This window comes from Dasypus novemcinctus, chromosome 12 (genome assembly GCF_030445035.2).
Source record: "Dasypus novemcinctus isolate mDasNov1 chromosome 12, mDasNov1.1.hap2, whole genome shotgun sequence".
Classification (NCBI taxonomy): Eukaryota; Metazoa; Chordata; class Mammalia; order Cingulata; family Dasypodidae; genus Dasypus; species Dasypus novemcinctus.
The window spans coordinates 73,219,275-73,233,338 of NC_080684.1; the positions used below are offsets into that span (position 1 = coordinate 73,219,275).

The 14,064-nt window shown below is 35.7% G+C and overlaps 1 protein-coding gene across 9 annotated transcripts in view; it reads right to left on the reverse strand.

The window, feature by feature from the left end:
- Nucleotides 1-14,064, reverse strand: part of ATP2B1 (ATPase plasma membrane Ca2+ transporting 1) — a 139,858-nt gene that overhangs the window by 17,103 nt on the left and 108,691 nt on the right. For all 9 annotated transcript variants that reach the window (XM_058308530.2, XM_058308528.1, XM_058308533.2 and 6 more), the window contains exons 12-16: nucleotides 12,806-13,043; nucleotides 9,628-9,807; nucleotides 8,879-8,966; nucleotides 8,177-8,283; nucleotides 146-337 (exon numbers count right to left, since the gene is read on the reverse strand). In XM_058308530.2, coding sequence (XP_058164513.1) covers nucleotides 146-337; nucleotides 8,177-8,283; nucleotides 8,879-8,966; nucleotides 9,628-9,807; nucleotides 12,806-13,043 — 805 coding nt within the window. The remainder of the gene's footprint in view (nucleotides 1-145; nucleotides 338-8,176; nucleotides 8,284-8,878; nucleotides 8,967-9,627; nucleotides 9,808-12,805; nucleotides 13,044-14,064) is intronic.

The window sequence follows — 14,064 nt, forward strand, 5'->3', positions numbered from 1 at the left end:
GAACAGAAGAGGATTACACTTTTACTGTAATTAACCTAAAATATTAAGCTTCAGCTTATTTAAATATTTAAGTATTTTTCAAAGACAGATTATGTCTAATTTTGCTTTAAAATAAACAAGTTTCAATAAACAAATTGTCACCTACTTGAGTGATACAGGCGCCTGTGAAAGCAACAATCACTGCTACTACATTAACAGTAAGCTGGAACTGAAGGAATTTTGAGATGCTGTCATAGACATTTCGTCCCCACATAACTGCTTTAACAATGCTTGTAAAGTTGTCATCTGTGAGAATAATATCAGACGCTTCTTTAGCTACATCAGTTCCAGCAATACCCTATTAAAAAAAATTCTGTGAATTAGACTAAATGTTTAAAATATGTTTAAATATTTAAAAGGATAATATAAAATTAAGAACCAACAATTTACTGTTATAATTAAAAAAATACTGACTGCAATTTACTGTAAAAGAAGGTAATAACAGTTCTAAGATATCACTCAGAGAGACATTTTATCTTAGCAGCAAACATAAAGAATGAGGCATTGAAAATAAAGTTCAAATTGGGCTAAAAATACAGGCGTAAACAAAGGCATTATCCAAGTTCCTTCCAAAACGCCACTAAAAGGGACATTTCAAAGAAAAATAAAAAGCTCTCAAAGTGTGGGGAAGAGATACTGCAAGAAAACATAGCAGCTGGAAAACAGCCAATTGGTAACTTAGCAGACCCAAGAAATCTGAAGTCCTAAGCTAATGGCAGGAAAAGCAGAGATAACCTCTGGATACTGTAGAACTCTTATAAAGCTTACGACGTGGCAGTACTAGGTAACTCTGGAAGTATGGGTGAAGGTGGAAATAAAAACAGGAAAATTTCCTGAAAGTCTACCAAAATTTCTTGAAAGTCTACTTTCATACTTTGAAAGCCCAAACTAAAAACAGTCCAAATGTTCATATAAACAATGGAATGAAATGGATTAATAATAAATTGTGGATTAAGAAAAATGAAAGAATTACACGATAAGCAACAACATAGATGAATCTCACACCCATAGTGCTGAACAAAAAGAAACCAGACTCCGAAAGAATCTATATAGATATGGTATAATTCTCTTTTCTACAAAGTTCAAAAACAGACAAAAGCAATAGTTTTGATTTGATCCATAACCAAAATGAAGATACTGATTACCTCTGCAGAGAAATAGAGAAGGCAGTAATTGGAAGAGAGAATGAATGGGGTTTCTGGGGATATGGGTAATATTCTATTTCTTGCTCTGCACAGAACAGGTCTTGTGATAATTCATTCAGGTATACACTTATGGCTTATGCCAATTTTCTGTATGTGTGTTACACATCAATAAGAAAGCTAAAAAAAAAAGGCTGTTAGATCTTTAAGGTCTCTTCCCAAATTCATGCAACCCAGTAATGTGCCACTTCCTCTGCCATGGGTGAAGATTGGTTATTTACCGTAGAAGAGTATGACAGAAAATGTCTAGACTAGAGGACACCAGGCCCATTCTGAAAGATGAGGGATATGAGTAATTCTACTTATCAAATGTTGAGACCTCTAGCTTTTGCCCTCTACTTGTCTCCTGGCAAGACAATATCTAGGACTGCTCTCTAGGTAGCAGATTTGAAGATTCTATTCTGGGGAATCTAATCAACCCAGGAGAAAAGATCTAAAATTACTGCAATTAAAAGTTCCCTAAAACAACGGCCAAGTCAGATCACCTTACCAAGAAGTTTCCTGTTGACAAACTCCACCTACGAGCACAGGATTTGCCAGATCTTCAGCTTCACACGGATAAATATGCATAGACAACCAAGAATCACCTGACATCTGAGCAAAGTGTAATACTATCCTGAAACAGACTATACCAAAAGACAATCAGGGACACAGACCCTGCAGGGAGATAAAAGCTTATTTTTAAAAAGCAAATCCTCAGAAAGGTAAAAGGTACATAAATGAAACAGAAACAGGATGCTAAAACAAGAAAATTTTAAAAATAACTCTTGGATGGGGAACAGATGTTGCTCAGTGGCTGAGTGCTTGCTTCCCATGTTATGAGGTCCTGGGTTCAATCCCATGTACCTCCTAAAAACACACACAAAAAAACCTTGTGGAAGTTAAATATGTTATAACAGAAATGAAAAAACAACAAAAGTTGAGGAAATATAAAACAAGATGGCAAAGGTATGATAAAGAGGAAAAAGACAAGATAATAAGATTGGTCCAAGATGAACAATCAAAGAAGGAAGGGGAGAGGGAAGCAATTCCAGAAAAAAGAAATAGTGGAGGCGATTAATTAAGAATTAACTTAGGAAAATTTTACAAAATTAAAAAATATGAATTTTATTAATAAAATGTTGCTCATCTAAAACAAATAACTATGACATTTAAGGCAAATAGTTATGGAATTTCAGAGAATGAAAACAAAGGAAAGACCTAAATGCTTCCAGGAAAGAAAAGAGAAGATTCTATTAGGTTGGTACAAAAGTAATTGCAGTTTTGCATTGTTGAAATTTGCTGTTTGATATTGGCATACCTTCTTAAATAAATGTGGTTATGTCATACATTATTTAATGGGCATTTCTTGCTTTATGTTTTTTTTCTAATGACATTATTTGCTGTTTATTTTATATTTATTTTAGACTATGGAAATGATGTTAGACAAAAAGCAAATTCAAGTGATTTTCTTATTTGAGTTCAAAACGGGTCATAAAGCAGCAGAGACAATTTGCAAAATCAACAATGCATTTGGCCAGGAACTGCTAAAAAATGTACAGGGCAGTGGTGGGTCAAGAAATTTTGCAAAAGAGACGAAAGCCTTGAAGAAGAGGAGTATAGTGGCTGGCTGTCCACCGTGACAATGACCAACTGAGAACCACTATTAAAGCATTAAAGGTCCTTTTACAACTACACAAGAAGTTGCTGAAGAACTCGACATCGACCATTCTATAGTCATTCAGCATTTGAAGGAAACTGCAAAGGTGAAAAAGCTCAATAAGTGGGCCTCCTGAGTTGACTGAAAATAAAAAAAGCATTGTTTTGAAGTGTCATCTTCTCTTATTCTATGCAATAACAATGAACCATTTCTTGGGCGTTGGACTTGGCCCAGTGGTTAAGGCGTCCGTATACCACATGGGAGGGTCCGTGGTTCAAACCCCGGGCCTCCTTGACCCACGTGCAGCTGGCCCATGCGCAGTGCAGATGCGCGCAAGGAGTGCTGTGCCACGCAGGGGTGTCCCCCGCGTAGGGGAGCCCCACGCTCAAGGAGTGTGCTCTGTAAGGAGAGCTGCCCAGTGCGAAAGAAAGTACAGCCTGCCCAGGAATGGTGCCTCACACACGGAGAGCTGACACAACAAGATGACCCAACAAAAAGAAACACAGACTCCCGTGCTGCTGACAACAACAGAAGTGGACAATGATGGCGCAGCAAATAGACACAGAGAGCAGACAACCGGGGTGGGGTGGGAAGGGGAGAGAAATAAATAAATAAATCTTTAAAAAAAAAAAAAAAAAAAAAACCCCAAAAGCAATGAACCATTTCTCAATCGGATTGTGACATGCAATGAAAAGTGGATTTTATAAGATAACTGGCGATGACCTGCTCAGGGATTGGACTGAGAAGAAACTCCAAAGCCAAACTTGCACCAAAAAAAAGTCATGGTCACTGTTTGGTGATCTGCTGCTGTCTGATCCATACAGCTTTCTGAATCCCAGCAAAACCATTACAACTGAGAAGTATGCTCAGCAAATTCATAAGATGCACTGAAATTGCAATGCCTGCAGCAGGCACTAGTCAACAGAAAGGGTCCAATTTTCCTCCATGACAATGCCCGACCACACATCGCCCAACCAACGCTTCAAAAGTTGAACGAATTGGGCTACAAAGTTTGCCTCATCTGCCATATTCACCTGACCTCTTGCCAACCGATTACCACTTCTTCAAGCATCTTGACAACTTTTTGCAGGGAAAATGCTTCCACAACCAGCAGGTTGCAGAAAATCCTTTCCAAAAGTTTGTCGAATCCCAAAGAGTGGATTTTTACACTACAGGAATAAAGAAACTTATTTCTTGCCGGCAAAAATGGGTTGATTGTAATGGTTCTTAGTTTGATTAATAATGATGTGTTTATAAGCCTACTTAGAATGATTTAAAATTCAGTCCAAAACCCAATTTCTTCTGCGCCGACCTAATACCTAGGTTCAAAATTCAAAATGGTATGAACAGCAATGGAGAAATAAATTTAAAATTCTGCATAAAGGTGATTTTCTACCTAGATTTTTATACAAAGTCAGATTAAGAGTCCAAGTGCAGGGAGGATAAAGATTTTCTGTAAACTAATGAAAAAGTTTACCCCCCATCAACCTTTTTTCAGGAAAGTACAGGAGGAAGTAATCCTAATAGATGAGGGAATAAGCCAAAAAAGATGATTACATTAAACCTAAGAAATACAAGATATAAAACAAGAGAGAAATAAAGAAAATCCTCAGATATATAGATCAACAAGACAACTGTATACCTAGCATACAGCCAGTCAGGTTAAAGCATGTCAAAAGATACGAGAGTAATCAATAAGAAGATGAAATTGGTGAGAGTCCCAAATATCTCTGATGTACTGAAGAGAGAATGGGTGGATGAATTAGTGTTAAATACACAGTAAAACTAAGCAAGTATGTATGTAGGGGGATAATATGGGGGGAAGGAAGCAAATGAAAAAGATAATTTACAGAGAACACAATAAGTTGTATAAAAAGGAAAATTACGGACCACATGGCTCAGCTTGGAGCAGTATTCATAATCACAATAAAGGACTGAATACTGATCTAAACAAAATTATAATATAACTTTACTAAAAGAATGATGGGCTACGTAGTGTGTGAACGCACAGTATAGGTAAAAGTGTGTGTATGGGTGTGTACACATGTGTGTGTAAAAGCTAAAGCCAGCTCTTCATCTTCCTTAATAGTAAGATAACAGCTAATGCCTTATATTTAAATAATCAAAAAGAAGCACTATATAATCATGTAATTTAGAGATATGGAATTAATACTTGAAGAAAAAAAATTTAAAACAGTTGGTTTCCTTTGGGGAACAAAAAAATGGGGTGGAAGAAATGATATGTCATAGATGTCACAGGGGACTTTGGCATTGCCTTATACAACTATTTAATTTTTAAAAATGACGTGAACTTATTATTTTGATTAAAAAAAAAAAAGGAAGTGCAAATAAAATCTCAATATATCCAATGAAGAAACCACCTTAATTTAAAATTTTGGCCTCTTGCTTCTACTTTGAGTATTCTACTTTTAATTTGGAACATATTTAACACATCTAAACCCATCAGGTTTTCCTATCTCTAATCATTCCTGATGATTTTTTCTTTACCAATGCAAATCTCACCAATCCCTTGGTTCAAAATTCTTATAAATTAATAAGGTAACTTATTATATATTAACTGGTATCCAAATAAAAAACTAGTTCCACACTCAAACAAATTTGGGAAACTTTAGTTTAAAAAAAAAAAAAGTTAAATTAGCATTTTATGAGTTTTTCAGAGTTGCATACTCATGTGCAGTGTAAGTCTCCAAACTTATCTAATTCCATCAGAACTATTGTTGGGAAACACTGATCTACAGGTTAAAAATACAAATTCTTTAGTCCCTTTTTACTTGATCCCTTACCATCCACCCAGTTTGGCATCCAGTTACCTCCACTACCACTCCCTCTTCTAGTGAGGTTAAACTACTCACAATTCATTGATGAATAAGGGTCTCTTGCCTCTATTTTCCTATGTGCTCTTTGCCTTCCCTCAGCTTAAATGGCACCTCTTCTAGAAAACCTTTCCCAGTATGTCTAGGCAGAGTTAAGCACTTCTTCCTTGGTGCTCTTAGTATATTATGTGTTTAGTACTTTGTAGTCACTTATCTGTGACTACTTATTTGTATGTCTGCAGAATCTTTGAGCAGGCAGAAACTATTCCTACTCACCTCTACTGTGTCTGAACCAAATTACTAAAAACAATAGCCTCTTACTATGGAGAATAAATGAATAAATTCTCTACAAATTAATCCAAATAAAGTTTAAAAAGGCAGTATATTTTAATTTTGGGGAAGGTAATACTACTATATATGTATTTGGTTATAGGACTATGCCAAAGGCATTTAGTATTTGAAGACAGAAATATCTGTACATGTGGTTGATTTTTGGTAGTAATTAATGTAGTAATAATGTAATCACACTTTAAATCCTCCATGGAAGATTCCTCCATGGAAGTAGCAAATTCTACGGGGTCTAACAATAGGGAAAAAGTCTAGAACCATGTAAGCTAATGTAGCCAAATTAGATTCTTTTTGTAAATCTTATTTTATTGCTATAAATTTTATTTTAATGTTGAATTTGCTAAATATGTAGTCTTTAAATAGGCTATATCTGCCTGAAAAATTGAAGAAATGTATACTATTCAGAAGGGACTGATAGTGATTTCTTATGGGTATCTAATAAAATCTCTAAAACAAATAATCTGAATTTTCAGCTTTAAAATATGAAATTGAAGAAATGAGAAAATACACAACCAAAGTACAGTCAAGCTGAGCAAGAGTGCTTTCAAGTCCAAGTCAATATGGACTTATTCTTTCTCTGTATTTCTGAAATAAACTTAGATTTTTGATGAGCTATCATTTAAAAAATGTAATACAATAAGACCTTCAGGGTGTAAAGACAGAAACAAACAAACAAAAACAGCCACTGCACTGTAGTTCTGTTTGTAGTACTTCATTTACCTGTTATTTATTTAAAGCCTTTGTTATCTGTGTACACTTCAGTTTTGGGAAGGAAGGTTTTTTATTTTAAAATGTACTCTACATAACTGCCTTCCTTTTCTAAAGTGAATGATTCTATATGCCTAAAGGAAAAGGAAGAATGCTTACTCTTTACCCCCGCTTCTGCTACTCTTCACAAGTCTTTAGAGGTTCATACCTCTGCTGCTATCAATTACGTAAGTTAAGGATGAGGTGGGGTGGGGATCTTCCGGCTCACAGTTTACTGAGAGCAATTTACCCACATTTTCCCAGTTCCCCAACTTTTGTTAACATACTTCCACTATGGCGGTTCTTCTTTAAACTCCAATTTTAGTAGCAAAATATGAGGGAACAATTTATGCAAATAAGCAATGGTACAGATAAACATCCTTTTACCCGAAATCTTTGGGGCCACATGTGTTTCAGAATTCAAAATCTCCCATATTCTAAAAAGATAATGAGGCATAGATCTTATATCATGAAATACTCCAGAAAGGGTTAGCACCCCATAAAACTTATTTTAACCTCTACAATGATGATGAATATTCACACCTGGTGGGATAAACAACAGCCTCACATTATCTAAAAACAAGTGTTGCTGTACATGAGTTTGCTGTCAATTTAGGGAAAAATGTTCAGTTTTCAGAGATTTTTGGATTTGGGAATTGTGACTGTTGACGTGTATTTTCCAAAGGAAAATATACTGAAGGTATAAAGATTCATCTCAATGTTGGGAAAACTACAGAAGAAATTGATTCAAAGACTTAACCTAATTTCAGTTTAACATTTCTGTAGCATATGGATTTTATGATATCCATTTTACAGTAAACATTTTCATCAGTACCTGTGGCTATGGTATAAGAAAACAGTAATGAAATTTTCTAACACTTTAAATAAGTAAATCTAAATTGAGGACTTAGGAGAAAACAAGTAGGTATTTTCAATCATAAAAGATTACATCCCTAAATATTAACTGAAGACATTCACTTACTTTTAAGAGACATTTTAGGCTGAGTGAAGATACCCAATTATAGTTTCAAATATACACAACTGTTCTAAGCTTACTTAAGAGGATTGCTGTATGGTTCAGTTGAGATGATAAGCATTTAAATATACCACAGAGTACAAAGTAAACTTATGATATTATTACAAATATTGAAAAGAATATCATTTTCTAGTCAGATATCGCCCCATCAAATAAAGGTAGTATATAAACGAATTAGACTTCTAAATCAGTTTAGGTTTACTGATTATCCCTCAAACCAATCTTAAAGGACAGTATTTAAAATCAGTAGTAATTTAATGAAAAAAGCACACACACAAAATAAGCCCAGCCTGTAAATTATATTTGAATATTTGCATAGGTAAGTTCCTACCATTGCAAATCCAACATCTGCTTTCTTTAGTGCCGGGCCATCATTTGTACCATCACCAGTCACAGCTACAACCTGGCGTTGTTCTGAGACAGTGCTGTCAATAATACCTTAAATAGAAGTAAATATTTGGGCTTTAAGAACATTCTCTTTAAATAGTAAGATGATTCTGCAGAATATCTAGTCAGTTTTACAAATTCAAGGTCAAAAATAATGAATTTTAAAAAACACAGAAATAGAAATTGCTTAGATGTCAGGCAAGGACAACACCAGAAACTAAGGTTACATTAGGAGCAATATCCTATTTTGATCACTGAAGAGTAAATGCATTCACCTAAGGTATCAAAAGGAAATGCAGGGAGTGGATGTGGCTCAAGCAGTTGAGCGCCTGCCTCCCACATGGGAGGTCCCGGGTTTGGTTCCCGGTGCCTCCTAAAGAAAAACAAACAGACAATGAGCAAAAATGACGAGCAGGTGAGCAAAAAAATACTAAAAAACATTTAATTGTACACTTAAAACGTGTGAATTATAAGTTTTGTGAACTATATGTCAATAAAATTAATTAAAAAAAAAAAGGAAATGCATTTAGATTTTACTGTAAAAATGACAGCCATGACTCAAATATAATATTATCTTATTCTATTTTAGGAAGTAGTGTATATTTCTGTAGTAATAAACTGTGAAATAATTGTCAAATCTGCTCACCTTTAACCAGTGTATGCTTGTCAGTAGGAGATGATCTTGCAAGTACTCGAAGCTTTGGCCAAATCTTGTCTATCCGCTCTTGCTCAATCTATAATTTTTTATCAAAGTTAAAATGTGCTCAAACCTAGTTTCATAATTCCAAATTAGCTATCTATCGTATGTATCAGTAGTTCTCAATGTGCATTGAATAGAACTGCAGTATTAGCAACTCCTGAGAATTATTTAGAAATTCAAATTCTAGAGTAATTTTCCAGGCCTATTTCATCAAACTCTGGGGTAGGTTCTAGCAATGTATTTTGGCAAGTGCTCCAGATGATTCTGATGCACACTCATGTTTGAGAACCACTGTTACATATCACTGTAAGATCAAATTTTTAAAATTTCCCCATTACTTATGAAAATGGAAATTCTTTAGTTTAGAATAAAGAATGGGGTCCCTTAAAATATGCTCCACATAAACCTTTCCAAACTCATCCCTCACTACTCCTTACACATACTGGACTTCTGGAACTGACCAAGACTGAACACTACTACTTTCATAAAGCATTCCTAGTAAGAAGTGCTTGCTCCCTTTAGGGCAATTTCTTTGTCAACTGCCCCTTTTGTCTCATTGAATGTTAGTTTTTTGTTCCTTAGATGTGGATTGCATTTATTAAAATAAAGGTGTAATAGCATATAAACAATAAGTATTTGCTGAATGAAGTTTTAATGTACTAAAAACATTAACAATAATTTTTTTAAAACCTTACCTCTCCTTTTTCATTTCGTATTCTTCTGTTGAAATCTTTACCTTCTAGGCATAGGAAATCTTCCCCAGGATGTAAAATACCACATTTGGTAGCAATAGCCCGAGCAGTATTAATATTATCACCAGTGACCATGCGCACAGTAATTCCAGCCCTCTGACATTTCTTTATTGCATCAGGTACCTGGTTTATATGGAAGGAAAAATCACATAACCATAAAAAAATTATTTCCAGAGAGAAAAAACCCTACTGAACTATGCATTAACTCATAGGTCCAAAAATAATTACAACATTAATTTCACCCCCAAATACTCAGTATTTCTTGGATTATTCCTAATAATCTCTCCTTAACTCTTCCACTGTTACAGTCCAATTTTCAGTTGTCATTATACTTAAATGTGTTTACATTACTTATTTACTAAAGGCTTTTTAAAAAAGCACTCCCTGCCCTCTCCCAGCAACCATTAAGCTCTTCTCTTCTGACTGGCTTTCTTTTTGGTTTTATTACCCAGGTCAAACCAGAGAAAAATTCTGGGTTCTGGCTGGCTCTCTTTTCTTCTCAGTTCATCCCTTTTAAGGGTCTCCTCATCTACTCCCACACTTTTTCCCAATGTCATTAGGAAAGCTGGATTCACAGGTCCACTTGCAAAGTGGTCATCAGAATTTGAGTATCCCTTATTCCACATACTTCTAAAGGCCAATGAGGCAAAGCGGATTTGGCCCAGTGAATAGGGTGTCCGTCTACCACATGGAAGGTCTGCGGTTCAAACCCTGGGCCTCCTTCACCCGTGTAAAGTTGGCTCACGCGCAGTGCTGGCAAGGAGTGGGCCCCATAAGGAGAGCCGCCCAGCGTGAAAGAAAGTGCAGCCTGCCCAAGAATGGCACCACACACACGGAGAGCTGACGCAGCAAGATGACGCAAGAAAAAGAAACACAGATTCCCGTGCGGCTGGCAACAACAGAAGTGGACAAAAAGAACATGCAGCAAATGGACACAGAGAACAGACAACTGGAGCGGGGTTGGGGGGGGAGAAATAAAGAAAATAAATCTTTAAAAATAAATAAAGGCCAATGAGTTCTGTGGATTCTACTTCAAAGCTTCCCTGGACTATATGTCCCCATTGCTTCTTGCCTGTGTTAACTTTTTATCTGTATCCCTGCCTTATATCTGTCTCCCTTTAAAATATCTTATTACTTGATGGTACAGTTCTTCTTCTAACATGCCAATACACTTTTTAAAAAATATCTGATGATTCCTCAATTGTTATTCTATAAACCATAGTTCTCAGTAAAACAAAATATCGTAATTTGACCTTAGCTTAGTTTTCTAAATTATCTAAAATTACTCTCTACTATACATTGATAGGTGGAACAGTCTATGTATTAGTTCTGTTGTTTCAGCTTCTACAGTTTCTTCTGAGCCTAGAAAATCCTTTCCAGATGTTCTCTTACCAGAATATCCGTACTGATTCTACTGGAGCAGGAGTTGCAAATTCAAATGCCCCCAGGGCCATGTCACTGAAGTGACAAACCCAAGAAGAATGTCTAATGAAAGAGCCACTCATCTCTAGCTTTATTTTTATCATGGTCAAATTAAGACCAATGTTGATAGAACCTGTGATTTCAAAAGACAGCAGAAATCTAGCTGTGTGTTACTGGAGGCTCACTGCAGACAGCCTGTTTGTGACTTCTATTTTAAATCCAGTTTAAAAGTAACTTCTCTGAGCTTTTTTGGACAACGAAGACAAAACTGTGCCTTAATCTTATACATACTCCATTATAGCTCATTAGATCCTATTTATAGTTGTTTGCCTGAGTCCTCAGCAAGTCAATAAGCTACTTGAAGGAAAGACTCTATCTTCTCATCTTTGCATCACCAATGCCTAGTACAGTATCTTTCATTCATTTAACAAATAAGTGCTTAGCATATGACCAGAGCTTAGTATTTGTTAAACTGCTCAATTAAGTATCTTTAGGAAAATGTTTACCTTGAGGTATTTTCGGGGGTGTGGGGTAGGGGGAGACCAGTTCCAGACTGGGTACCACCACGGGTACCCTCTATCCAGAATGTAAAGTCTAGGAGGGTGGGGACCATATCTTACTCATTTATTTTCACTTGCCATACTGGTCATATAATTTATTTGTTCTGTCTTTTCTTTCTAGAATATAAACCAAACTATTTGTTTCATTGCTGTATTTGCAGTGACTAGAAGTGTGCCTGGTACTACACATTTGGTGCTGAATCAATTAGTTGATAAAGTCACCAAAACGAAGGCTGTTTTTTGCCTTTCTGCCTTGTCTTCTTTCATCAGAACAGGCTTGTTGTTATCTTTTGGTCTAATTAATGCTTCCTCATCCTTTAAGATTCAAATCAAGTCATTAACCTCTTAGAAGCCTTACCTGACCCCTCCAGCAATTAATATACCATCACCATGTTTTAAGTATACATGATCTAGACAGAGATAAGATCTGAACATATCAACTCTATAATCTAGAGTTAACCTATATGTCTCAATTTTTTTTTTTTTAATAATTCATCAATAGGATGTTTTACTTTAGTCTAGGTTCAGGACTCCTATAACATGATCTGTGTATACCTAATAATGTACTAACATTCTAGGTTGTAATTAACACATTTATCCATCCCCACCCAAAATAATGACTTGAGGCCAGAGACCAGATTTCAAAAATCTTTATGTCCCTACTGCCCACAAGCCTACCACACAGAAGTTACTCAGTAAAGATAAAAATAAAAAAGGCCCCCCCCCAAAAAAGGGGGGGGGATTTAAAAGAAAAGCAAAGTCTAGAGCTGCATGCTGTCCAACAGTCAATAGCCACATATGGCTACTTATATTAAAATTAAAATAAATTTAAAATTCAGTTTTTGAGTCACACTAGCCACACTCCAAGAATTATATCTGAAAAAACCTACTCAATACAAAATATGTAATGAGATATGTACTTGGTTATGATGCTATGAACTCCCAGGATCCAAACAAAAGTTATCTAATTAAAATGCATATGCACTACAAGAATTATTACATCGCTTATCATGGCTTTGCGTAGAAAAAAAGAAAATCACAAACACCAAGAATTTTACTAGAAAGCTGATTATAGTCAATGCCTTGATACTCTACAGTTGAAAGAGTCTGCACATGCAGAACAAAGAATGTTTCACCACCTCAGGTCTCACAGGATCTTCAATCCCAACAACAGCGATGCATGTAAGTCCAGTGACAATATCGTTTTCGTTATCCCACTCTGGTTCTGGTTCTCCTGCTGGGAAATCTCTGAACGCAAGACATATGGTCCTCAAGCCTTCTGATGCCATTGGTTCAATCACAGTTTTTACAATATCATCACGGTCCCTTGGTCTGAAAACTTTTGCCTCACCATTAGCACTCAAGATTTTGAAACACCTAAAAGGGAATGTTGAATGCAAACATCAATAATTAACAAAAATATCGTTAATGCCATTAAGTGAGCGGAAGGGTTAGAAATAATGGGATCTGATTATCTGGAATTTAGAGAATTACATGCACTGCACTTTATAGATTTTCTACCTTTCTGTTTACAAAAATGGTGAGTTTTACTCTTTGTGGTTCCATTTGATAGTTCTCCATTTTATCAGTTGCTTTAGACATTCTCTAAATTTTCTCTATTTGCAAATGCAGTGCTTTTTAAACTGCTCCCGCCACCCAACCCAAAAAAACCCTGATAGTAGAGGAGAAAAAAACTACACAGACCACTTTGGTATAGAATTAAGACAATTTTAATTAATCCAAAGTTCACAAATTTTTTTTTTCTTTTAAAGTGTAAGGCCCGTGTTCAATGAGCTCCTTTACCTGAGGCATTACCTTATCACCTATACTGTGTTAACCACAAAAGAAAAAAAATAACTTAGTGTTAAAACAAGCATTCTATCAAAATGTGAGTGGTAATGCCAACATAGATTTGTTTTCAGTAAAACTACCTTTAACCTTTTAACTAGGTATTAAGTAAAAATCACCCTATATATGTCCCTATTTAAAATTTTTCACACTGCCTCTCTATACCACTCTCCATTGACGATGCCCTCACCTCCCTCTTTTATGGAGGTGATTCCCAAATCCACATCTTATTCTGACTTTTTTCTAAAGCTTTCCATCACTCCTGAAGAGCTCTACCCAGATGTTTTACCAGTGCCTTAAACTCAACACATGCAAAACTGAAAGCTGTCTCATTTTCCATGCAACAGAAATCAATGTTACCCCAATCATTTCAATCCATGTCTAAAATCTCAACTGACTTACTTTTTCACCATTAACTATATATTATTACCTCCTAAACCCTATATATTTATTTTCTGAACAGTTTCCTGAATGTGTCCTCTTTCTATTCTGCGCCCCCACCCCATGCCCACTACTACCTCACTTTTGGCTCTTACATGGAGCTAAAGTT